Genomic DNA, 26,914 nt, shown 5'->3' on the forward strand with positions numbered 1-26,914 from the left:
TTGGCTGGTGATTGCCACAACCACTTCGGGAAAAATCACCCACCCTTAAATAGTTTACACTTTTACATAGACGTCATTGTAGGGTCCTTACGGTACTAAGAGCCTTGAGTTATGATTGGGTGCTATATAATAAACAATTGAATTGAAGCGAATTATTGTGTAGGCTGTCAGATTGCTGTTTAACTCAGCTGTCAATGCCAGGTGAGAAGCGTGCACCTTTACTCTGGAAGAAGCTGTAAAACTTTGGGAAAGTTAATGAGAATGCATCAGTTTGTTTCAAGTTCTGTGTAGACTTATGATACAGTTTTTTGTAATTCATAACCTAAAAAAATTACTGAATGTACCTGACTGTAAGTGGAAAAAAATGAGATATTACAGTGGATGTAATATGCCTTCAGTTTGCGAATGACCAGATGTATGCAAATAAAGACTGTGTACTACTATGTAAATGGTAATGTTGCACATTGTTTATATAGACAGATGCACACGTATATAGATAATGACAGTTTTATTTTCTCCCACTGTAACCCTCAGTAAGCAGTCCAAACAGAGGGTGATGTGGTGCTGTACAAAAAATGTATACACGTGTACATTACTTCCCCTCATGCAGTTTTTTCCTGAACAGAGTTTATCCACAGTCTCAACTGGCTGCAAACCTAATTTATATCAATCTGAGTAACGCTGCACATGCATGAGGCCTGCAGTGCGTCAAGATAGGTGCGAGTCTTACACTGGCAGGTGTCGTGTGGCGGGGGAGGTTGGTGGCTTTCGACTAGGGCTCCCCTCACTTCCTCTCTGCCGTCCTGGCAACGAAGCGCTATCGCTGTTCACCCGCATCCTGTGAAGACACACACAGAAACTTCTGAACTTTCAAGTCTATTTACGCACACGAGCTTATATGCTTCTTTGTACAAAAATGTGGAGCTGGGTAGACGTATGAGTTTGTGTACTTAGATGTTTATGGCTATTACATGTTTTTAATAAACTGCAGTGTGCATTTGAGTGTGTTTGTTCGTCTGTGTATGCTTCTGTGTACCGGGTTGTGTTCTCTGTCTGTGGATCTTCTGCTGTCAGGTTTCCAGTGCTGCCTCCTCCTCCACCTCCTCCTCCTTCTTCTCTTTTCCCTCGATCTGACCTAAGGGAGGAGAAGGAGAGAGATATATATTTCACGAGAGAAAGCACAAGCAGTACAGTTTTAAATATGGGATGAAGACTGAGCAACAAACGTTTTGTAGGAGGGACCAGCAGCAGAGGTGAACTTATGTGTGACAAGAACAAAATAACTTCAAAATAAAGCAACAGCTCCTCAAAAAAGAAAATGACCTTTGAGAAACTTGTGATGTCCTGGTGGTGCTTAGTCTGCACTGATATTTAATCACCCTCCTGGGAATGTTTGAGGCCACAGTTTTTAACTTTGATAAATGTTGGATATCATAGCACTGTTATCTCTTCATATCTGTATTAGAGATAACTGGGGATTGGTATAAGGCGCTATGAATTAGATATGCAGTTCAGACACCTACACACAAGCAGAGAATATGAATTGATGCTGAAATACTTTCTCTCTCCACTTGTGGGTTTTAAATTCTACCAGTTTATCTGATTTAATGGCATCCAATCAGCATACACACACACACAGACGCTGTTTTTCTTTCATTTTGTCACTTCCTGTCACTTTAACTGGTAAAGAATATTAGTGGGGCCATTTGTAATGGAGAGGTCCAGTTCAGTGAATCGAATTACCCAAGGTGCCCGTGTCGGCACTTGTCGTTCAAAGCAGCCACACTCCTAACTTTAAACCTTAACAGTATCCAAACGTATGAGTTATTAAAGAAAATCTATCCAGTCATACTGCAGGCTGCCGTGGCGCTCACTCAGGGAAACCGATTTGCCTTAATTTCACTTTGAATTGTGGCACTGAATAAACTGACCTGAATAGCAGGCAAAAACAGTAAATTCTGTATGAAATGATAATGATGCCTTAAGGGTGTCATGAAATTTCATTTTGGCAGTGGTTATGTGACATAGAAATGTCACTCACCCTTCCAGCACACTGATGTACTTGTGAGGGATGAGGCCCTTAACCCCTCCCACCTCTCCTCGCCACCAATCAGAAGAGGCCTTGCTGTGAAGGATGAGAGGCTCTCCCTGCTTGAAGGAAAGCTCCGCCGGGGATCTCGCCACGTAGTCAAACATAGCCACCGCCTCCCATTCTGTACACACCAGCAGACACACAAAGCAAGGTTATAATGTACCTTTGTGGTGTAACAGTACAATAATGTGACAGGGTTGGTGCTTATGTGTACTGACCATCCTCACTGGGCAGATGCTCGGTCTCACCATCTCCCTCTTCTGTGATTGGTTCACTGCAGAAAAGCAGAAAACCAAAGTCATGCTCGGTTCCTCTTCTCTTCCGCTAACTGTCACACCACAGCCTCTCTTTATGCAAGACTTCATACTGCTGTGAGATTTCCCAAATGACCCTAAAACCTCAGGCTTGGTCTAATGTCATACTGAATGATTTTTAATAAAAAGATCATGAAGGAAACAGACTGACTTTGGGTTGTAGGGGGTTAGCCTGGAGGCTAGTGTTCCATTTTAGCGAGCAATCGGCTTAATAGCATTAAGCGTTATGTTTTTACACAAAGCATTATGAGCTACACAGAAGTGCCTTTGGCGTGGCATGAAATTCTGTTTCAAGAGGATGAACCATGAAAAGGGGGCTGAGGGGTGAAGATGCTTTATGTACTTGGAACCATCTCAGCCTGAGTCTTAAAAGTTTGACATGAACAACAAATCTCTGGAGCAAAAAGGCTGCTGCCCAATTATTTACTGACGACAGTAAATACTTCAACAAATATCTTTTCAGACTGAGCGTGATAGGCACTTTTATGTATTTACTTAATTTACTGCTCAAAAAAGCCCAAAGGTACACTTTTTAATCCGAGTACAGGATCAAACATCAGCCGAATTTCTGGGATATTGATCCTCTCAGTTTTGTAGCAGAGGGGGTATTAATCAGTTTCAGTTGCTTTGGTGGTAATGCACTAGAGGGGCAACAATGGGACAACCCCTAAAACAGAAATGCTTTTACAGCTGGAGGCCTCTGACATTTTTTCCCCTCCTCGTATTTTTACTTTTTCTCACTAGTTTTGCATTAGTTTAGTGTCACTACTGGCAGCATGAGGCAATACCTGGACCCTACAGAGGTTCCACAGGTAGTCCAACTCCTCAAGATGGCACATCAATACGTGTCATTGCTAGAAGGTTTGCTGTGTCTCCTCGCAGTCTTAAGAGCATGGAGGAGACTCCGGGAGAGGCATTTACTCTAGGAGAGCTGGACAGGGATGTAGAACGTCCTTAACTCATCAGCAGGACAGATATCTTCTCCTTTGTGCAAGGAGGAGCAGGCTGAGCACTGCCAGAGCTTAAAAATGACCTCCAGCAGGACACTGGTGTGAATGTCTCTGACCAACAATGTGAAACAGACTTCATGTGGTGGCCTGAGGACCCCACCTGACCTAATGGAACACCTCGGGGAAATTATGTTTCCGTCCATTGATGCTTCCAGGTTGCACCTCAGCCTATCCAGGAGCTCAGCGATGGTCCAGTTGTGGGAGGAGATCCCCAGGACACTATCCACCATCTTATTTATAGTGATGCATGTATACGAGCAGGTGGGGGCATACAAATTGAGTACCATTTTGAGTTGCTACAATTAAATTTCTGCAAAATGAACTAGCCTGCTGCAGAACTTTTACACTTTGATTTTCAGGGTGTCTTTGAAATCAGTCCTCTGTAGTTCGATGTAAACAAAGAGCCCCACCCACCTGCATTTCAAACCATCGGTTTGTGAGGGGCAGCCAATGCAATGAACGTTGGCTTAAACAAAGGGTTAACAAAGGGACTAGACAACATTATTTTCATGACTAGCAGGTCGCAACTCGCTGCTTCTGATGTCAAACTGAAAAAGTTGTTTTCTTACTTTGCGTTGTGTTCACTGAAATTGCTGTCTGTTAAGAACTTAGAGTTGTTGTCTTTTTGCAGCAAAAACAACATTTTTATCAATGAGTACTCCTCTCACCAGTACTCCTGCTCCAGAGTCATGTGCTTCTCGTAAACAGGGCCCGGCAGCTCCGATTGGCTGGGGAAGATGCTGTCATGCTGAAGGATCATGGTCTTGACAAGGTCGTTAACCTGTGGCTGCCTAGCAACAGCGTCATCAGAATCCATCCCCCTCAGCAGGCTTGGACCAAAGCAAACAGCCAGGTTGTAGGGCTGCATCATGTTCTCGTCGCTGTACTGAGACACACTGAGAAAAAAAGAGAAACACAAACACGCACATGGTGACTTTCTATTTCTGGCACGAGTGTGCAGTTTTATGAGGATGGCACATATCTGATATGTGAAAATATCCCACACTGGGTTTTGGTGCAACTTACTGGTTGAGGAAAGCAAAAAGGTAACGCATCACAATGAGGAGAGGCCTCGGGAAGGTCGAGACAATCATTTTAATCTGGACGGCTTTGTCCACCTCCTCCTCGATTTCTGATGACAGAAAGAAAACAAAATGACCTGATGAACTAAAACTTTTAGTTGTTGCATTTAAGTTTTTCCAAGCCTGCATTGACCAAAATTCACCCAAAATCCTTCCTTAAAGAAAGAGGCGAGGAGGATGGATTGATTATGCTATGCCACTAATGGAAAATCTACAAATTTAAGGGGAGTAAACAACCCCCAGGCAGGTTTGCTGCACTGGTTAGCTGTGCAAATTGTGACTCAGAGCATCTGTCCTGGAAAAATAAAAAAACTGAATTGGGAAGAGACCTACAGAAATAACAGGGAGATAGTGGAAGGGATAAACACACAGCAAACTATGCGCTGCAAGAACCAGCTGTATAAGTTGCATCTTCTTGCATCAACGCTGCATTGTTTTTGCTGCTTTGTGTTTGAGCATCAGTGAAGTTATATCAAGATAAACAGGATCACAGGCAAAAAATGGTTCACTGCACAGTACGCGACGGGCTGAGTCAGCTTAACCAAGGTTGAGAAAGTATCTAGGAACTACAATGTTCCAGAAATACTCGAGTAACTGAAAGCAGACATGAAAAAGCCCAAGTGAAACCAGTACACAATCTGAAAACAGACACACACACATAGAGAAGTTACATAAGGGGTCTTACGGACACACTCCAGCAGCTGAGTGTAGCTGTCGTAGGGGAAGAGAGGAGGCTCGAGGCCTCTGAAGTACAGCTTCAGCACACCGGCCACAGAGTCCAGGTCACACTCACTATCTGACAGAGGATCCTCTCCTACACAGAGGTTAAACACACGTGAGATGACTGAATCGGAGTAGCAGAGGACACAGGCATGAGCTTTTTCCTTCACTCTATGAAGCCTTTTAGCTCTATGTTGTTGTCTCAGATCTCACAGTGTAAACTGCATGCTACCAGCTCAGCGCTGAAAAGACAAAGTTAGCGAATAGATGATGAAAGTCACTGGCAAAAAGGATTCATGCCAGTTAGAATTTGCAAAACTGTAAAGGTAAGATGTATTTGCAATCTAACTTAGACCAGGTTACAGGTTAATACTCGCTTGCTGACTCAATCATGAAGAGCTGCTGACAACACGGACAAGTGGGTGATCCTATTATACTCGTTTAGTTCCACTTGAGTAAACTGAAAGGATTTGTTTCACTCACACACATTAAAAATCTCTCTCTCTCTCTCTCTCTCTCTCTCTCTCTCTCTCTCTCTCTCTCAAAAAAGCGACATCCACATGAGGAGAAAATGATGAACTGCTTTGGTATTAAAAACTGCAACACAGAAGAAAAGAAAAGTGAAGAAAGTGCTATGTTTGGCGCTCTCCAAGCAGATCCAAGCCCTTGCAGAATCATGAGGAGGACACTGTAACGTTGGTGTCAGCCTCTTGGAACATGGTCTGCTTTTCAGGGCTGTAACTAAAGAACATTTGAGCCAAAACGTTGTGTACTAGTTCTTGTTTATGAATACAAAGAGCTATTAAGAAGCTAAAACTGTCAGCCGGTAGTTTGAGGTTGATTTGGGAAAAACGTTTAGTCTTCTGCACTTCACATGACCTTTTTACAAGCTCGCAAACAAAGCCACTGGCTGTCAGTACCAACCGAACTAGAAGCGGACCAGAAACCAGAAAGCTTTTAGAACCAAAAGTCACGTCCCCTACCTACAGATATCTGTGTGGTCATATGCAGATATTTATTTATAGACGTATTATATTTGTAATTTCTCCCAGACCTATTTTATGTGTGCTGTTGTGGGGTGTTTCTTAAAACTCATTGTGGCCAATGGTTAGCGGGAAGTTAATAATTTTTACATTATCTTTTTCATCAAAAAAACAAAAAACCATGTCAGACCTAAACTAGGGTTCAGAGATATCCTGAGGCACATGCAATTTGACATCTGAGCATCCAGAGCAGATGGGCAAGCAGGCCGCAGACAAACTTGCTGGGGTATTTGGACAATGTTGTGTGTGTGTGTGTGGATAAGGTTAGTGGTTTTAGAGACAGGTGCAGTTTCAGGCAGTGCATCCTGTCTAAAACAGCCACATATGGCATAATGATTTGGTGGAACATTGATGCCAAAAAAATAACTGAAAACTGATTACTGACACGGCCCAGAATGTAGCATGCATCTAGCCCTATGGTGATTGGTAGATGGATGGATGGTTGAAAAACTATAATTAATCACATTAAACCATTTTAGGATGGTATGTTGGTGTGGTAGTTAGCATCACTGCCTCACAGCAACAACAAAAAAGTGTCATGGTTCTGGAAGAAACAGGACCCAAATACAGGACTCACTGGCAAACTAGGTAAACAAAAAAAATGTTTTTAATTACACAGCAGAAACTACTTAAGGTTATGAGAAAAGGAAAACAACTACCTAATGGGAACAAAGAACACAAAAATCTAAACAATAAACACCTGAAACTATGAAACCACAGAGATTGGTGAATAAAAGGAAATCAAACGTTGAGGAACAATAAATCTCTAGTACAAATGGAAACTGGAACTAAAGAGATTCTAAAGACATCAAACTCATTTTGTGAGTAATAAAAAACCCAACTGATTGTACAAAACTAAAAATGTTCAAAATTCCAAGCTCAAAAATCCCAGGACTATGACAGGAAGTTTCCTGGGTTTGAATCCACGAGCCACCCCAACAATGATCCTGAATTGGATAAGTGGAAGAAGATAGATGGCTGGGAAACAGTGCAAGCTTGATAAAGACAAATGTAGTATTCCTGTGTAAATAAATGGCCATGAATGATCCAGCTCACTCATTCGAGTTGCTAAAATTTACTTGGTCGATTGAGGTCAACCCTCAGTTATGCTAGACTTACATTCACTGGCTCTGGCTTCATTGCAAACGCAGTTTTTGTAAACCACTAGTTTGTGCTAATGGAACAACTATAGTGTTCTGCAGTTTTAATTGTGTAAACTTTAACTGACATATTTATTGCAATGTAAATAAACAACTTCCCTTCTTTGATTTAGTTTTCTCCATCTGAGGAAAAAGTTCTGCTATCTCAGCACATGTACAAAAAACAAACAAACAAAAAAAAAAAAACGAAAGAAAAAACGAGGAAAGCACTTACCTCTTTCAAATGCATCTCTGAGGAGGTTCACCTCCCTCTGTGAGCCTGGAACTCTGAAAATTCCTTCATGGTGGAGGCCTGCGATACACACAAACACATATTCACACCATATGATGCGTTCATAGATGCCTGATATGCACAAGTGCACAAAAAAAAATACAAAACAGGTCCTTCCACCTACTCATTTTCACTGTCCAAAGCTCTCACAGCATGACTTACTGATATGACAAAAACTGACTCACCATGAAGGTTTATGAAGCGAATGCAGCTTTCAACCACCACAGGAATCTGCTGTCCAGAGCTCTGCAGAAAAAAGACGGTTAGAAGAAGAGAGATGAGACGAGAATGCGGTGCTGAAGACAGAAACAGAGTGCAGAGGGAGATGCAAAGAGAGGGGGAGGAAAAAAAGGATGAAAGAAAGGAAGACCAATAACAGGGAAGGGAAATATGCAAGACAGAAAGATGCAATGCAAGAAACTAAAGATGACTGAAAAGTACAAGTTTCATCAATTGAGGTTCTTTTAAGGGCACTTGGCTACAAGTAACTAAAAACTATACAACCACCGTTGTCCATTATGTAAAGCTAAAACAAAGACTTTATAAAAGCAAGTCGACACTTAAAGAGTCCTGAATAGAAATCTATGGGACACTTCTGTAATGTAATGATGATCCTTTTTGTATTACTGCAAGATTCAGATGGGATATGCAGCCTTAATGAAACTTTGCACATGCACAGGAAAAGTTTAGCTAACCTTTAAAGCATTTTCTAAACAGATTCGACTGTCGATTCTACACATGATGTTTTTAAGACCAAGCGATAATTAAAGGGTTATGGCTCTTTTCTCATTCATTCAAATAGGGGCATCAAAAATAACTGCCCACATAACTGCACAGGGCATTACCAGTCACAAGACTTACTTCTAGAAAGACTTTGGCTAAAGCTAGTAGCTTAGCACAGTGGAAACAAGAGCTAGCATGCAGACTGACAGTGTCCTATGTTAGTTTAAGGCACACAAAAAAAGAAACATCTAAAAAATATTTTAGAAAAAACTACTTTTTCAACAAAACTCAGCTAACTCTTCTTCTCTGCATCCAGTTTATGCGCTATGCTAGGCTAACCGACAGCTGATATTTTCAACGATTAAAGTGCTACAGTAAATTAGGGCTGTGACACTGATAATGACTGTCAATTTGATAGTTCACCAGTAAAGGTGATTTTTAGGCAATTTCCTCACTGATGCATAAAATTAATATCATTATTATTAGGTTCATAATAAACTCAACCTTCCAGTCTCGTGATTGTGCACAGAAGTTCATGCCTGAACTTTTGTGTGCATTGAAATGACTGAGCTATCATCATCATCAAATGAGAGAAAATGGGAAATATTTTTGACTCTTTAGTTGTTAAATTGGAGCTTAACGTGACTGTGCATTTGCAGCTGCACCAGTTTTTCTTGTCTGCTCTTTTTTGTCTACTGGGCATTTTAGTCGGTGAAAAACTCTACTCAAATGTGTGTGGAAGGTGAATGATGAAGACAATGAAGAGATGAGATATTGTACACAGAAAAAAAAAAATCTGTATTATATAGTACAACTATAGGTGTAATGTAAATAAATAAAAACCCAGCAACTTCTATGACTTTCAGCTGTTGTACTGTATGTAAACATGCAAATGGTTAGATTAAGAGTATTTCACCAGTTTTTCAGGGCATCAGTAGATTAAACATTTACGGTGCGTGTTGCTGAGGCCAGGCTGCCAGTGTCAATTCTATTTCTATAGCACATTCTATCGTAAAAGGTTGAGCAAAGTGCTTTACAAGTTGGCTAATGAACATGAGAGACCCAGACTGAAGGGGGAATACTGCATACACATTTCATAAAAAGAGCTTTACACCTGCTGCTAAAACTTCCCTGAAAAAAGCTGCACTGGACTCGACTTAGACATGGTGACTGCTTTTTTGTGGTAAACAGTCCCAAGTCTGCATGCACTGCATAAGCAGTCACACAGACGGTGCTGAGTACCTGTGTCCGAGACATTCGCCTTCTTCTTCTGCACCAAGCCAAACACAGCAGAGCGGGGACACAGAAAAAGCAGATTAGAAGAGAAGGGAGAGGGGACAATAAGGGGAATAAAGATTTAGAGGCAGTGGGAAGAGGCACACATAAGCATACGCGCACGCACACATACGCTCATGTACACACACACTGAATAGAGGAGTCGAGAGGAGGCAGCAAAGAGGCCAGTGCATTTTAATCCTTTCACAAGAGAGAGAGGAGGAGATAAAAGGGGGAATGGATTGAAAGGAGAGAAAGCCAGCAGTAAGCCATAAGCATGACCATACACACGAAGGCAGCAGTAACTACACTGGAGGGGGCAAGGGGGGTGGGGGGCTGTCATTGTGCGCATGTGCTGCAAGAACCCTCAACAATCCCCAATTCTTCTGCATCAATGTGGCAGGTTTTCATTTGGAAGGTTTGAACAGCAGCGCAGCAAACAATACAAGACAAGTAAAAACAAATGAAGAGCGGATTTGGTTTTCTGTGTGAATGAATGTGAGTGTTACCTCTATGTAGGACAGTATGTCTGTATTGAAGAGTGTGTGGCAGAATTGGGAAACAGGTCTGGACTTCCGAACGCGCACTGACCGAGCACATTGCATTCTGGGAAATATAATAGATAAAATGCATGATCCCATAGTGACAGTCAAGATGTAGTATTGTTGATAACTGCAAAGTCAGGTGTCCGCCCCTCTAGAAATAGATTCGTATACATCATGGAAAAAGCAATTTTGGTTTAAATTTAGCCCATCACTGTCCTCTCTCCATGTCCTCTGTACTCTCTCCATTTCAGTCACACTGATTTATTCTCAGCTCTTATATACAGTCTGTTTACCTGGAAGGGTCGCTGTCAACGGCTTCAGCTGGAAGACAGAAACAGAAAATATGTGAAAGAGTGACATCATGGCTATGTCCATCTTTTGTATACAGTCTATAACTTTGGAGAGCGTGAGGACATCTCTCGTAACATATGTATATGTGTGTGTATGACAGAGTTCAGTGCAATGCACAGTATCAGAATCTGAGACTACCACTGATGCAGTCTTATTATACTTGGCCTGTTGTAGCTGCTCTAAATGTTACTGTGGAGCATGTACAGTCATGCTTTCTTTCTGTTTTATTTTTAACAGGTTTTTTCATATGAGTGACAAAACCTGCAAGATGCTCATTAAGCCAAGAGGCAGTTTGTGGCCATGTTGGAATTTGGTTAATGTATGTGGATATTTTGCAGACATAATCAAAGGCAACACTGGAACAAACTGCATTAAATCCATCCTCCTTGTACCTTTCTGTATGGCATCTTGTAGGATATCATGTTTGGCTTGAAGTTTGGAGGCCAGAGAGCTGCTGGTAAGGAACTCTTTCACTTTCTAAGATGAAAAAAAGAAAGAAATAGTGAATAAATAAAAAACAGTTGATCATTTTTATCTGTGTTTGGAAAAAAAAGCCACTGCTCATTTAAACTGCTATCAGGAAACTCCTGTCAATCATGTCAATTCATTAACTCACTGTGAAGTAGTAGGTCTCTGTCTCCTGTTGATTGGCTCGACGCTTGGCAAGGGTAAGTTTTGGAAGGGTGCCTCCACCGGGCGGCTCGTGTGATAGGTTGCTGGGCACATCGGGGGAGGGGTTACAGTCGCTGTCGCACATAGTGTCCAGAAGGGCTGCGAGTGTGGCTTTAAGCGTTTTACTGATCTGAGAAAGGCAAAAAAAAGGCGATTTGTGGGTTTAGCTGCTCCGAGTTCAAGGTTTAAGGCTCATGTTGCAAAGCTCCACCCTGGCTAACGCAGTGTCAGACAGACTAGGGCAGACAGACCATTAAGGAAACAGGCAGAAAACAAATAGCTGACCTCCTCTGTTTCCAAGGTAACGGCAGCAAGTCGAGACTGAAGTTGCTGGAACCTGGTCTCCAACTCGTACCTCACCTGGCTCTCCGCACTGACCTCGCACACCTGAAATGCACAAGAGATATAAAACTAATGTCAAATAAGGTATAGTAAAAGAAAAGTGGTGCTGATCTCAGCAAACATTCAGGTATATTTTGACCAGTGAAATCACACAGCACTAGGAAATGAAAACTTGTAACTTGTATTGTTTTTAAGATGTTAGGGGAGCATTTTAGCCTTTATTTCATGGGACTGCTCAGAGAGAGTAGAAAGAGAGAGAGGCGAATGAAATAAAGGAAATGGTAGAACCCTGTGTATAGGTCTGTTATTAACACATAGGTCACCTATAATAAATGAACCTTACCTTATCTTAAATGGATGTGGCTGTTCTTGCATTTATACTTAGACTTTCACACATTTTATTGAACACTTTGAGCTGGGTCATACAGCTCTACCAGAGGTACGGTAGCTTCACCTGGTCTCCTTCATGTGGGTGGTAGTTGAATCTGAAAGGAAGGCAGAAGGCGGCGTCATGTTGCTGCAGCAATGCATCTCTGTCTCCGCTCTGGTCCAGCGATGTCACCGCAGTCTCCAACTGCTTAAGCCCCGTCTCCTCAGTCTTTTGGATGCGCCACCTGCTGGCCAGGTAGCATTTCATCACTCTCTCCACAGACAGATGGAAACCAAGGTCACAGCACTGGCAGGAGAGAGGGAGAAGAAATGAAGGGTGTAAGAAAAGCGTGAGAAAATGTGGATGAATGTGCATTCAAACTATTGTTTTTCTTCTCCCTGTGACAACTTTCATTTATTATTCTGCTGAGGTGTGTCATAAATGCATGAACATACAATCACCCGACACAAAGTGCATGTTTCTTACGTCGATGAGGGTGCTGACATCCTGCAGGTAGTACTTGTTCATGGCAGCATTTGCTCCTGCTAGATTCAGCAGGTAGTCATTACGAGCCTTGGTACACTTCAGCTGGGTCTCCTGCACTCTGCCATGCCTCTGCGTGTGCATACACAAACATAAAAAGTAAGAAAGAGAATTAGCACGAATAACAACTTGAAACCACATCTAGTGATAAATATCCGGATGTACAGTACTCAAGTATCTGGCACTTGAATACAGGAAGTGGTTTGCTTTGTGAGAAACATATTAAGACTGCTGTTGTTCTTTATCGTTCACAGAAATACAGGCTCACCTTCTCCATCAGTCTTTCCATCTTCTTAACAGAGCTTCGCCTTTGCCCTCCCAGCTGTCCGGGGCCCAGTTCGGCTGACTTGCCGGTGTGTCTCTCCTCCAACCGCTCGGCTTCCTTCAGTTTCCCCTCAGCTATTAGGCAGTCGGTGTGGTACTGGTTATATGTCTTCAGAGCCTTCATCAATAGCACAAACCCATGTCAACATGCTAGTCTCAGTGACTGTAGTATTTTGTCTTGTTACACTCAGGACGGCTGTATAATGTGCTCACCGTCTGCAGTTCAGTGGTAACCTTCAGCAGCTCATCTTGCATCTGGATTCCAACTTCTTTGCTCTGAAATAAAGACAAAATATATAAAAATGGCTTCCTGTTGCCCACCAATGCAATATGCCCTTTACACTTTAAAGGCCTGTTACACTAAGTCTCCTAGTACAGGTAAGAGTACTAGAAATAGTACTAGCAGCTAAACGCTAGAATTAGGGTACCATTAGGAGTGAAAAGGGTGAAAAACATGGAACCTTTAAATTTGAGTCTGTGGGAATTTAGGACCTTCAGAGCTTGACAGCATTAAAACCTGGAGGTTTATTAAATATGATTTAGTTATTCTGTCTTGGTAAAATTATCTCTTCACTTCATATTGTTTCCATAGTATTACTTTGATCTGTAGCAGTAATTCATTTAATACAGTGCTGAAAGTGATATTAGAAAAACTAAAAGAGTTCCTCTGCTTGATGTCGGGCCAGACAAAACCTCTTAGCTCCTCTGACATGTCTGTAGTGGCTTAATTAAGATTCTGCTCACATTTCAACCACAAGAAGGTACGGAGAGCATGTCTGACATCCAGTAATTTGAACAAGATGAGTCTGTGTAATGTTTTTTTAAGTGAATGAGGCCCAGCGTTACCAAGACAAATTAGGATCTATATTAAAGCCGTCACTGTATTTGGTATTTGTCAAAGCTGCAAGTTCATATCTGGGAGCCTGCTCAGTTTTAAAGGAGTCATTTTAGAGTAAAGTAAAAGAAGTAAAATCATCTTTTTATTTGAAAAAAATAAATGATTGGCTTGTTTTGGAGTAGAAGGACTCTCCCTCTACCTTTTGCTGCTTTTCATACATGTGACCTTACACTATAACATCCTCTCACCCGTTTGTGCAGGCGATGTGTGTCCTCTGTACCATGTGCCAGCCTTTGTGTGAGCGTGTTGCAGCAGGTGTCACCCAGTGCTGCATGTTCCCGGCTCTCCAGACGGGTCTGAGTCAGCAGAACAGACCAGACCTGACACACGGACTGACCCCACTGCTCCTTCCTGTACAGTAACAGAGATGCGCACCGAGATTATGGCACGATCACGCACGTCAGACCCATGAGAGGAACAGAAAAGACCCAAATGTATAAACACAACTGATGCAGCCTTACTTTTTTGTTTTATGAGTAAACCTCTCTGTGAGTTTGTCAAGGGCCCGTGCATATTCAGACTCGATGTCACCCCGACGGCGGAGAAACTCAGACAGGTCTGAGAGCTGCTGCTGTTTCACCTCCACCTGGGAGTCTAAAATCTTTATCTGGTCTGTCAGCTGGGCCCGCAGGTCTGAGATGCGAGGGAGATGGAGACAGGGGAGACAAAAAATAGATTAGACACCGAAGTAAACACATGCTCACAACCTCTAACAATCACAGCAAATGTAATTACCTGCTCAGCCAGTGCATAAAATACAGTATGTGCCTGATGTCCAACTGAATCACTAAATAAAGGTTTGGAAACGAACTTTAAAATAACATAAGCACAGGAAAATAAATAAGGATTATGATTTTTATAACTGATTCAAAAGCTACTATAGAGTATTGTATAGGTTGTTTTCAGTGTTTTTTTCTTTAATTTTGTTTATTTAAAGCGTTAGAAAGCAACACAGTTTATCTTCCCTGTGTGTGTTTAATAACATTTGGATTATTAACAAAAATTAAAATGTGGATAATTGCACAACCCTATTCGGGGCATCTGTCTTCACTGACATTATAAATAGAAAAAAATACTGAATAAGGAGTTTGTGACTTATATTGACTTATTATTGCTACACGCACTCAGACACTTTATCAGGTGCAACCTCTCGCTTACCTAAATATCCAATCAGCCACTCAGAAAGCAGCAACTCACTGCACTGAGGCATGAAGATGCAGACAATATGAGTATCTGAAGTTCAAACATGAGCATCAGGATGAGGACTTAAACCAGATTAAAACAGTGTTTACAGTCTTAAAAGGTGTTCTCACAAGGGCCAATCAGCTCAAACTTTTCATGTTTAAGGACATTTTGTACATTTGTAAGTATTTTTTTTTACTTTTAATTGCAAAGAATGAGAGTACGTCTACCACCACCACTCAAAGACAGGCATCCCCAGACACCAATAACAGAGGACAGGAAAAATAAAAACCCCTATCACAACGGCTCCTGAAGTACAAGCTGGAGACACACTGTATCTCTGCACATTTGGAAATAATGCACGCACATTCACCATTAGTATATGAATCATTTCACTGGAATTCTTTCCCTCTAACTCAGATAGAGGATCAATAATAATTCATGTCTTATGATCAGGTTTATAAAACGCAGCCAGTGGTGTGACCGATACAGCTGTTTGACTACCCCTGTAATGTGATAGTGATATACTAATTGTTATAATCATATCGATATGTATTACACACTAGCTTGTATGCAAACCCAACTAAAGCAGTAGCACAGCGACCCAGTGCTGCTCTTTGCTCTAAAAAGGCTAATACAAACAGCCTTCTCTCAGAAAACACCACCTTCGCTTGGCTCTTTCACCTCACCCCCTGCCCCTCTACCCCCACCCTCTCATTGCTCATCCCTCTACTCCGCCCGCTCCTTCTTTCCCCTCTTTACTCTTTTTCCTCTGTCTTTGTGTGAGTACACAGCCCGGGGCTGACTGGATGTGAGGAGACAGCATCACTAATACTAGCTATAAATACACCCTTGTAGTACAGTACACAGAGCCAGGCAGCCACGGCATGAAGCCTCCAAATCACGACGCACACATGCGCACACACAAACACACAAAAACATGCTGGTGTCACGAGAAAACCTCATTACGCCAGCACTGGTCATTTTTGCTGTTGTTTTGTTTTCACTTACACAAAAATGATTTGCTTCTTTCTAGGCAAGCTTTTCTGCTCTCCTCCCTTTACTCTGCACGGAGCTTAGGTTTGAGTACGCACACATATGTTCAGATACTGTGTGTGTTATGTATATTTGTGTGGGTGTGTGTGGATGACTGCGCAGTGCACACATTCATGCATGACTGCCCGTGTGCTGTCTTGTGTGCAGTCATGTGTGCAGGCAAACGCACATGTACAAACGCAAGCGTATACACGGAGACAAGCGCATGCATATTCACCTTTCATCTGCGATTCATACTCAGCCAGGCTCCCCTTCTCCCGCCTCAGCTTTCCGTGTGAAGTCATCATCTTCGATCCCCTGGCCCTCGTCTGTCACTGAGACGCTCCTTCCCGATAGCTTCTCGGAGTCTCGATGTCCTTCCCTCTTTCTGAAACCTTGTAACCTCAGCTTCTGCTCTTGATCAGTAGCCTGTGACCTTTCACCCTTGACCCCTTGGCCTCACTGCTCTACAGCTGAGTGCAGTGCATCGGCATCAGTGTCGATTGGCTGCTCTTGGCGGGGATGTGAGTCAGGTCGATGCGTCCATGGAATCCCCTGGGTTTCCGATGTGAGCGGTGATCCATAGGTGAGCTGGCCTGAGCAGCGGGCAGGGGAGAAAAAAAAAGATAGAAGTACAATGAGATTGGATATGGATGAGGAAAAAGGCAGCAGGAACAGATTTACGGAGGCCGCAATGAGAGAGTGAACGAATGAGAGGAAGTGGACACATGGGGGCAGGGTGACAAGACAGAAAGGGACAGTGACACCAGAGATGGAGATATAATAGGAGGGGTGGAGAGACAAGGGTGGTGCAGAGAAGGGACAGTAAGAGGGCAGAGTGATGGGGATGTGAAGGATTAAGGACTGGGGTGGGAGGGAGATGAGAGATGATGAGTAACACCAATAATGAAGGACAGTCGTAGCCTCGTAGGTTGGTTGTTGGGGATGTCCGTGAAGGTAATAGGCAAGGAAATACCTCCAGTGATTCAGTGATTTTTCTTTTCTTTTCCAGAAGCACATATATATGAATGCTGGTCTATGGTCTATGTTTTTGTTTTTTCAATCACTGGTGGTTTGCTGATCTATTAATGACTTGTCATTCTTGGTTTGAGGGTTGGTTTGTGTTAAGAGGTGACCCCACTAACACAGCAAAGTCAGTGTATGTGCTACTCAGGCTGAGAAGAACATCAACCATCAGGTAAAAGACATAAAAATCTGTTGTGAGATCCCCTAATTCTGCTCCTCAACTTTAATCCGAGACAACTTTATTTATGAAGCACTATAGAGAACATTAGTTCAAGTTATACCCATTATAGTATTGTATACTTGTTATACCCATCTACAGGCATTGGTGAAACAAGAGGCCACCTTCAAGATGAAAAGGGATGCTAACATGTAAGAGACAAAAAACTGCAGTTCCTAAAAATGGCCAGTAGAGGCCGACTTCAGAAGTGAGTCAATTCCCATTTTAAATTTCCCAACAGTTGGGCATTATTCACAGTCTCCTCTGAAAAAGCAAGTACACACTTACTGCTTCCATAGGAATTAAGCGTAACTTATGGGTAACTACTTAAGAGTGAGTAGCAGCCAGGTAGTGATAATCAAATGTACTTCATTAATTGATCAGTAGCCTGCTTGAGCACCTCTATAAAACCAGACGTTCTGGCAGTTTTCTGGTCCAGAGCATCCAGGTGTGTGTTCACACAATGTCACAATCTTCCCAGGAGTGGGTAGTCCAATAAATCCAACTCAAGGTCAGACTGTGCAGAGCTCACACAAACTGCAAAAAACCCAAGAGTCACATCTCAGACAGTACAGGCATCAGACAGCATGTTAAATGAGAGTGCATGGAAACACAGCCTAGGTTTACAAAGTTGTATCTGAGCAAACAACATGAAGAAACCACAAGACTTCTGTAATAACCTTTTCTGGACAGACCAGACCAAACTGGAGATGACTGGTCACAAAGCACAGCAACAACCAAACACAGCTTAACAGCGCAAACACCTCATCTCAGACATTGCTTATGAGTGAAAACGTAGCGCTTCCAGTCGATTTTAAGTGGAAACTCTGAGAATAGCCTGTTCCAGACAACATTATGTGTTCAGCATAAGTTACCGTGGTGTTTTAGCCGGATGAAAAAGTTAGCCACTTCTCGGACACGGAAAACTTTGACATAGCTAAAGCTCGACTGAAACTGGGTGATGCAACAGGACAATGATCCCAGCTAATCTAGAAAAGAATAGCAGAAAAAGAAAAGAAATAAGGGGCTATCATCCTGGCTAGTGGCATTTCTGAAACAGCTGCAATTATGCACTAATAAACTATGTTTAACCTACTAGCATTTCTGACGCAGACGAACAAGAGCAGCAACATACAAATGTCCCGACGTGCACATCCCCAGCCTAAATATAGTTACTACTTCTTCCAAAATACTAAGACAGCGCTCTGACTTTGGGGTTTCATAAAAGGACTTCATGAAACAACAGTGGCTACATCCATCACATATATACAGTCTATGTTTGCTAATGATTTCTACTGTGCAAACAGGTGGTGTCTATTCCCTACCTCAGTGTATTCAGTTAGTGGGCAGGTTTTTCATTGGTTGAACCTCGTAATATCACACTGGGTTGGGTTTTAAAAATGGCTACAAGCTGATTTCTCCAACACAGAATAACCTTTTAAGCTTGGTAACTGGGTGAGGTTTTTTTTTTTACTTAAATCATCTTCTGGTCTAGTGCTCTTAATATTTAAACATTTTTACCATTCACTGTGTAATATAAGGTCTGGTTATCTTTTGTTTGTAGTCAAATCATAGTGCTGTGACGTGTCATGTTCACAAGTTCACAATGTAAATATATTGTGCCTATGCATAACTAAACATACAGAGAAGAGAAGCCAACAGGAAAGAGACCGGGAGAAAATAACATATTTAGAGAATGCAAAGTGCGCTTGATTTTCTGTACTTTGAGGACGACTTTCAAGTCCTTCGAGGCTGTCAATGAAAATCAGTTTCTTACTCATCTCTCACTTTTAACTTCAACACACATGCAAGGAAGCACACACACACACCCATATATACAGAGGCAGCTTCACCCCCCACATCCTGTGTCAGTTTCTCAACAGGTTTCAGAACCCTGTGAAGGATACAAAAAAAAAATCCTTCAGTGGAAATTGTTCCTCAATCCGCCACAAGCAATCAATTGTGTTCAGTTCACAAAAGTAACTGAAGTTAAAAGACACCAGGTGGTTTAATGCAGTTTCATTTATACTGTAAAGTTAATACTGTTGATGCAGGTAGATTGTACGGCAGTACGGCACACTCAAGGAGATAAAAAACAAACAAGAAAGCTGGCCTGGCATCTCTTCAATGCCATCTTAACAACTGTTGTCAGACCTGTGCTTTCATTTCCTCCAAAAACAGTGCACTGAATGTGATCCAGACATAGTCAGTCATGGTTTCAAGTGGAGAGTAAATCTGGAAGCAGAGCGAGCGAACGCGAAGAGAAAATCTGCAAATGAGACTCCAAGGGTCCCGAGACCTCTGGAGGCACAGGAAGCCTTCATCAGCGTGCGACCTTAATCTGCACAGAACAAAGCCACTGTAAATGATCTGAGGAGAGAGGAGGGGATGTGAGGGATTCAGCAAAAGACGAGGGAAAACAGTGGGGGTGGGTGGGTGGCGGCCGGGACAGAGAGACAGAGGTTAGAGGGGACCAGTGTTTCATACTTAAAGTCAAGGTCACTGAATGAAAGAGGTCACGTGGTGCACGTGGTGAATATAAAGCAGACTGACGACAGGGCAGGATAAATGTGGTAGCGTGTCTTAGAGCTTTACTGCCATCAAGGGGGTTTCCTGCTAATGTCAGTTAAAGGAAAAAAGAAAAAGGGACACTAAGCAGAATCAATACAAGGATGATATTGTGTTAGATGTTATGCTGATACTGCACGGGGATTTCCTGACACTACTGTTAGCCAGCAACGATTTGCTATGTTGACCGTGTTAATGTGCAGAACTTTATGTTGTGCTGTCTAATTGCAAATTGTAAGACTTCTCACAGCTGCCTCGGAGGAAAATTATCCCAAAACCCCCTGAACTCAGGACATAGCCAAACTGTAAAAACAAACAAAAAAAATCATAAAAACAAGTAAGGAAACATATGGGTGTCAGCCAGCGGGACCCTCGGCCAGATGATCTAACTTCCCGAAAAGCTGACTTTTGGGAACTATTAGGCTTCCGCTCAACAGCACTGCAGACACAGGTGCTGAAGCAGCTTCGTCACCACAGATGAATGTTGAAAATCATGAATGCATGATCATGCTAATGTATGCTCTAGCTGTGCATTGACTGATGTGAAAGCCCAAGTCAGACAGAGTCAGGTGTGACACCGATCAATTGACGTGCTGATTGGAGAGCCTCTTTTAGATGCAATCAGGACCTGGGACAGGATGGAGCTGGTTGCAGCTTATACTGCAGGAGGAGTGAGTAGGATAAACATCAGCTAACAAAAATGTTACATTACATGGCTTACAAAAAAAAAAAGAAAAGTATAGACCCATACTGTGTCTGGCACGTCATATTATTGTACAATGTGCAATGTAAAAAAAGCATACTGATGAAACAGAATTTGCATAAATGATCAACAATCTGGACCTGTGGATGGAAAAATATAGCTGCATCATGTATTTTTAAGCATATATTGTTCCACACATAGGGAGGTAACCTAAATGAGGGATCACACCTTCGGCCAATTCTGTTTACTAATCATGATAAGTACTTCTCAGGACATGATCATAAATGTTTAATGGTCTAGAGGAAACCCTGATGATGTAATCAGAGTTATCTAAAGAGTAAGTGCATGCCACACATCGTGGGTGTGAAATTAAAAAATAAATAAAACTTCTGTAGTGGGCAGAAAGAGACTGAATAAAACCCGCTGTCCAGTCACGATATGGTTCATGAAGAGCTTTCTCATATAACCAGCTGAATGTGTAGATATCTTAGAAGTTGGCTGCTTCCGTTTTGACTGCTGTTTCTAAAAGTCGTCTGGTTTGAGTATCCCAGTTTTGTGAAAATGCAACACTGACTTTCTGTAGTAACTCTTACAGTGAGTTTTTGTAGCCTTTTTTTTTTTTAATTTTCACCTCTGTGACTACAAATCACAGCTGGAGATTGACACATGCTAAAAGCCAACAGCAACTTCAACAGGTTTTACATTTAACCAAAGTAGATGAACTGAAAACTACACTTCCTTTATTGTCCACTTGATGCTGGCTCCAAAACTGAGTCACGTCCCATTTGCTCCATTGTTAAAATGTCCAGCTTAAGCCTAGATTAAAAACAAAACAAAAGTTTTGCCTTCATCGTTAACCAAGGTATGGTGGACAATGTTACCCATACTAGTGAGCTGTAAAATTAGAAATGCGTCTACTTTTGCTGGCAGGTTGCTTGACCTCTGCTGATTCCTGAACTCAACCAGCCTCAACCATGTTTGTGTTGTTTAGGGCTGCCACAAACTATTATTTTGATAGTCGACTAGTCACCGATTATTTTTGCGATTAGTCGACTAATCAGATCATCATCCATTGGACGTAAAACGTACAGCTTATTGCACCAGCAGCATCTGCTCTTATATAACTATCATTAGCTTACAGCTTTAAGTGTTTAAGGTATGTGCTAACTAAAAATAAAGACAAGATGATAGTTTGTTTCAGTGAAGTTTAATAAACTCCTTGCTATCTAAAATATAACAGGACACCGGAGTAGATTCTCCAGCATCTCACACTTCTGATAATCAGTTGTCTGCTTGACGTTTATTCAGCTGTGTAAAAACTAGAACTTTAATCTCAGCCAAACAGATTTACTCAGGAACAAATAAAATACTAAAAGAAAAAAAAAGCCAAACAGTAACATTTTTAAGTTATCTAAGTGACTCATATGTTTAACCTGAGTAGCGAAAGACGGCGGTGGGTTTGAAAACGATTTGCCGGGAGTCCGGTGTTCTCACGGCTCTAGTTAGCCTAGCCCCCGGCTAGCTATCGAGCTAGTGGGTAACAGACGTCTCCGAAAACGTCGGAGCGCTTTTGAAAATATGCGGTGTCTTGATAAACTGAGCAGATATTTGAGGTTTCCACAGCTACATTCTCGCCTGAAAATATGTTAAACGTTTATTTTGTGACCCAGAAAGAATAATAAGAGTAAAGTTAAAACTAACTAGCTGCCGCCATTGTTGGAAACTGAACTGGGCCGCGCTATGAATTCTGGGACACAGCTTCTTCTTCGGGGTTTAACGGCAGCTGGCATCCTTGTACATGCAGTGCTGCCATCTTCTGTTTCAATCCGTTATTACACTCTTAAATCCTACTACATATTCCTGTGTCTTTTGTGATCTTACAAAGCTTCAAACGACGCGTCGACTATTAAATCAGTCGTCGACGATTTTGATAGTCGACGTAATCGTGACTAGTCGACTAATCGTGGCAGCCCTAGTGTTGTTGGTGCCACTTGGCGGATTTTTAAAGAAAATTATCTGATCAATAATATGGCCTGCTGTGTGGTGCGGAGTTTCTTGCCCAAAAAGTTAATGATTCAGTTTTAGTGAGTGAAATCCTACGTAGCATTAATTAGCAGGTTTACAACCTGATGCACCTTGCTAAGCTTGCTAGCATTAACTAATAACTTAGCACTTAGAACTCCCTTCCAGATATGGTTATATGGATCTACAAAATCCCCCCGCACAGCACAGCAGAAGGTAAAATGCTAACGTTGAGGTTTCAAGCTACGGAGTCTAAAACCCAAGTGATGATATTGTGGCTACATCCATCTTTGATATACAGTTTTTTTGCTTAGACTCTACAAAAGAACAGTATTAGTGAATGGCTGAGTGTGACTTGCAGTGTAAAATGATTTGAGTCATCAAGATAACTAGAAAGGTAGTGGGTATCAACCGACTTTCAACTGCTGGAAGTTACCTTATTTGTCAGCCAACTGGCTGCATGACGGTAATTCTGAAACCACAGTATACAGCCAACGTGACTGCATCACAACAAAAGGTAGCACAAACTCATACCGACTCCAGGCCCATAACTTATTAAGAATCTGCCATGAGATTTAGGACGCTATATTCGCCATGCAAAGTAGCCAAAATCCAGGTTTGTTTGCTTCTTGCCAGAGTTTCTATACACTCCTGTGTACCCTGTGAAGTGCTGCTTGTGCAGAAACTTCCACAGCAAACAGGAAACTGCATAATAGTATGCTACCACAGGTTTTTTTCCTCTCACAACCATCTGTAGAGAATTACTCTGTTACCTGAAAATCTCACCAAATCTTTTTAGCAGCAGCTTAATCCTGGCTCGCGTCACTGCCAAAAACACACAGCACAGGGTCAGCTAGTTTCAAGGTGGTAGAGGAGAACCACACGGAATTCATCCCATAAAAGAAAGTGCGGCCAGCAGTCCACTAAGTACCGGCACAGAGCAAAAAGATTTACATTTGCAAAAGGACATACATTTTTTCTGGCAGTAGCACAGTAGCCATATTATACACATGGCAGGCGCCTTTTAGATTCTGGCATGATACCTAATTGCAAAAGCACGGAGAGTTGACTTTAATGCAGAAGATCATTTACAGGCAATGTTTGTGGAATGCATACCTGTAGATCCCGTCAGATATCAAAAAAAAAAAAAAGGTGAAATGAAACAGTTGGGCAGTGTGAGGGGGTGGAAGGCTGTCAGGCCACATCCGCTCCTCAGGCACAGCTGAAACTGCCTGAGCACAGCGCTGAAACCTTCTCTAAGTGAGATAATTAATCAGCGCTTTAGGTTTAGTTCTACTGATATTTTTGCTCCTCGGGTCTACAGTACTGAAAGAGAAAATCTCACTGCTGTAATATGAAATCAGGGACATTTACACAAATATCTCCACTGCTACTAAATCTAACTACAGTTTTTTTAAGATATGCATATATATTAATAGTAAGCATATTTGAGGCCACTTTCCATTTCCATTGTTCTACATTTACGGAAACAAAACTACTTTTGACTCCACCATCTTTTAGCCAGACCTGCTATTACAAATTTGAAGTTATGGTCATAAAATAGTTATAAAGCAGGTCCACCCTACCTGACATACATTCACCTATATTGAATTGGTTACAGCATATGACTGCATCAATAGATAGAAAGTAAAATTACTGTTAAATTGTTCTGCATCCTTTGGGTTAAAATGACTGTGACCTAAAGACTGTGACCACATGTGGTTTCAAATTCTGTGGAAAAAGTGTCACGCCTGATTTCCTGTAATGTCACTTAAGTGTCCGGCACAGCTCATTGGCAAATCAACACATGAGGGAAGTGGAGTAGGTCAAAATTAGCACCACGTTATGCATGTGCAAGCACAGCAAACACGCTTGAAGCACACCACTGTCTGTGCAGTTGTTTTGATGCAGTGAAAGCAAGGACGCTCGTGTTGCCATCTGAGGTCAGGGATTTGCATCTTAGATCAGGCCAACCTGTGAGCCGGAAGGGCTACGATTTCAATCAACGTGAGAATTTCAAGTTTTATCGTGACAATGTCGCTCTCGAATCTGCTGCTCCTCCTGGGTTTAACTAAAGGTAAACTCATCAAATAAGAAAACAAAACACACCATTCGGCTTCCTACATAAGCTTTTGAGCTTGCTGTGTCTGTACTCGAGCTGCTGTCTTACATTACCATCACAATCTTTGTTGTTGCACTGTGAACCAACAGCACAAAGGGAGCGCTACTTTGCAGATGCCTCTGAGAAGCTTGTTTATCTGCGTGCCTTAATAACATAACATGAAAATAGCTGTGAACTCCTTATAGGTGAGAAGGCCAGCAGGTGGGATTTAAGGTTCCACAGCTCCATCAGCACTGGTGTTTTTTTGTTTTTAACAGTGGCTGTAAATCACCCCATATGGTCAAGGCACAGTGGCAGGGCTCCACACAATGGCCACATAAACACCTCAGCATAATTACACAAGCACGCAAACACACACACTCTCTCTCACACACACTCACACTCATATACAGAGCATCAACAGTGAAAATGGTGCACACTGTATTACATAATTGATACTCCTCTAACAGCCAGTAGCTCCATTTGTCCACTTACAAACCCCCCAAGAGGACACAGTGTCCATTTAAGACACCAAACTATATATAAACACACAGACACATTCACTTCAGTCACGCATGCACATGCTCACACACACAGGTTGTTTCTGGATTTATGAGCAGCATGACAGCCGTACATACCTCACTTTGTGGTCCTCTTCGGTCTCTTTCTATGTGTTCCTCAGCTCTCCACCTCTCTTTACATCCTTCGCTCTCTTTCTACCACAGACACACACACACACATACACACACACACAGACAGTGTGTTTGAATCTGACAGATTTCTCTCAGCTCAGTACTCTCCACCCTCTCTCTCTATTTCTCAGGGACACACACACACACAAACTCGCTCACTCAAAAAACAGCCCTCCCTCTCTCCCGCCTTTCTTTCTTCCTTCCCTCTCCTGCCAAATAGCCTCTCCTCTCGCTCACTCACTCGCGCCAGAGCTGCCTCTCTCCTCCCCACTCTCCCTCTCCGCCATGCGAAGCAGCGCAAAAAGCCACGCCCCCGCGCTCTCTCCTCTCCTCTGGGCGGCTATAAATACCGCTGCTGCTATGAATATACCGTCTTTCTCCCTCAGCATCCCTCGCTCCTGCTCTCTCCCCCCTGCATCCATCCTTCCCCCTCACCTACACTGCACCACCCTTCAACCCCCACCAATCTTTTTCTAAATGTTTCCTAATGACCTTGTATTATTTTCCCTTGCAGCACACGACAGCATCCTTTTACCCCCCCCCCCCCCCCCCCCCCCCCACACACACACACACACACCTTACTGTCATGCAAGATGCAACCGTCGACACACAAAAACACAAAAAGGGCCACAGGATCACATAAAAGGCAACCACAGACAGGAGCGATTGGTACTACCAGTCTCTTTTGCTTCCTGTCTATCGTGTCGGATGTGGTGCGTATTCCCCCCCTCCTCCTCACAGCTCAGAAAAACACGCTCGGATCGAGAGACGCGCACCGACAGCAGATCGCACCGTACTCCGCTGCACAAATTAATTCTACCTTCATCACTAATAGCATTAACACCTGCTCGATGATGAGTCAATCTGCATGTAGCCATGATTAATGGACACCCCTGTAAGAATGCAATAAGTCCCCATGAAATCCATTATGTTAGATGAGTGAACGAGCGGGATACTCTGCACATTTCTTCCACGCGTTCCAGCTTTTATCTGATGAATGCAGGAGGATGAATGCAGTGTAGTAATAATATGACATGGATAAATGATGCTCCTGCACCTGCAGAAGTTGACTGATTTAAAAATAAATAAAAATAAAATAAAACCAGAGAATGGATCTTATACTTTCAGTACAGTAGGTATCATGAACGCTGAGCAACATCCTGTCTCTGCTCTTCCTCACTGGCAGCAATAATGTTGGGGAATGAGGTTACTAACATCTGGAGCAAGCGCGTTATGTGCACCAAGGGTGCACTTAAACAGAATCAAATCTTCGCCTGCAGGCTGTATAGTATGTCACGGACGTAATTAATCCTCCACCACCAGCACCACCACTGCTGATGTGCTACAACTTCAAATGAAACCTACCAACAACAACAAAAAAAGAAAGAAAGAAAAGGAAATGTGAGGAGCACACAGACAAAGAATCCCTTCTGACTGAAAAGGCTGTAGATCATACACATCCTGCCTCATTATTGATACCAGCAGATAAAGGAAACCACAGGGTGCCTATGCAATGCCATATAAGGTAACCCCTCATCTTATGTTGCTTCTCTGAGTGCTGTGTAGCACTTTTGATAGATGCCTGTGAGATAAGTGTCAAAATTGCTGCTAGAATAACAGAAAAGTAACCTTC

At 42.3% G+C, this 26,914-nt stretch overlaps 1 protein-coding gene across 2 annotated transcripts in view; it reads right to left on the reverse strand.

The window, feature by feature from the left end:
• The window catches only part of LOC146645093 (SLIT-ROBO Rho GTPase-activating protein 3-like), a 31,348-nt gene extending 5,851 nt beyond the window's left edge, over window positions 1-25,497 (reverse strand). The window contains exons 1-22 of one of the 2 annotated variants that reach the window (XM_085393806.1): window positions 25,228-25,497; window positions 16,191-16,548; window positions 14,197-14,368; window positions 13,924-14,086; window positions 13,051-13,113; window positions 12,782-12,955; window positions 12,457-12,585; window positions 12,055-12,276; window positions 11,544-11,645; window positions 11,203-11,388; window positions 10,979-11,063; window positions 10,529-10,556; window positions 9,658-9,685; window positions 7,878-7,938; window positions 7,636-7,713; window positions 5,184-5,312; window positions 4,443-4,548; window positions 4,085-4,312; window positions 2,311-2,366; window positions 2,042-2,213; window positions 1,037-1,135; window positions 731-838 (exon numbers count right to left, since the gene is read on the reverse strand). In XM_085393806.1, the coding sequence (XP_085249932.1) occupies window positions 731-838; window positions 1,037-1,135; window positions 2,042-2,213; window positions 2,311-2,366; window positions 4,085-4,312; window positions 4,443-4,548; window positions 5,184-5,312; window positions 7,636-7,713; window positions 7,878-7,938; window positions 9,658-9,685; window positions 10,529-10,556; window positions 10,979-11,063; window positions 11,203-11,388; window positions 11,544-11,645; window positions 12,055-12,276; window positions 12,457-12,585; window positions 12,782-12,955; window positions 13,051-13,113; window positions 13,924-14,086; window positions 14,197-14,368; window positions 16,191-16,260 (2,459 nt within the window). In that variant the 5' untranslated portion in view covers window positions 16,261-16,548; window positions 25,228-25,497. Of the gene's footprint in view, window positions 1-730; window positions 839-1,036; window positions 1,136-2,041; window positions 2,214-2,310; window positions 2,367-4,084; window positions 4,313-4,442; window positions 4,549-5,183; window positions 5,313-7,635; window positions 7,714-7,877; window positions 7,939-9,657; window positions 9,686-10,199; window positions 10,297-10,528; window positions 10,557-10,978; window positions 11,064-11,202; window positions 11,389-11,543; window positions 11,646-12,054; window positions 12,277-12,456; window positions 12,586-12,781; window positions 12,956-13,050; window positions 13,114-13,923; window positions 14,087-14,196; window positions 14,369-16,190; window positions 16,549-25,227 lie in introns of both variants that reach the window. The other variant, XM_085393805.1, reaches the window with a different exon arrangement.
• Window positions 25,498-26,914: the final 1,417 nt, after the last annotated feature.

This window comes from Rhamphochromis longiceps, linkage group LG20 (assembly GCF_057381845.1).
Source record: "Rhamphochromis longiceps isolate RC_006_pf linkage group LG20, R_longiceps_female_GT1.1, whole genome shotgun sequence".
NCBI classification, from domain to species: Eukaryota; Metazoa; Chordata; class Actinopteri; order Cichliformes; family Cichlidae; genus Rhamphochromis; species Rhamphochromis longiceps.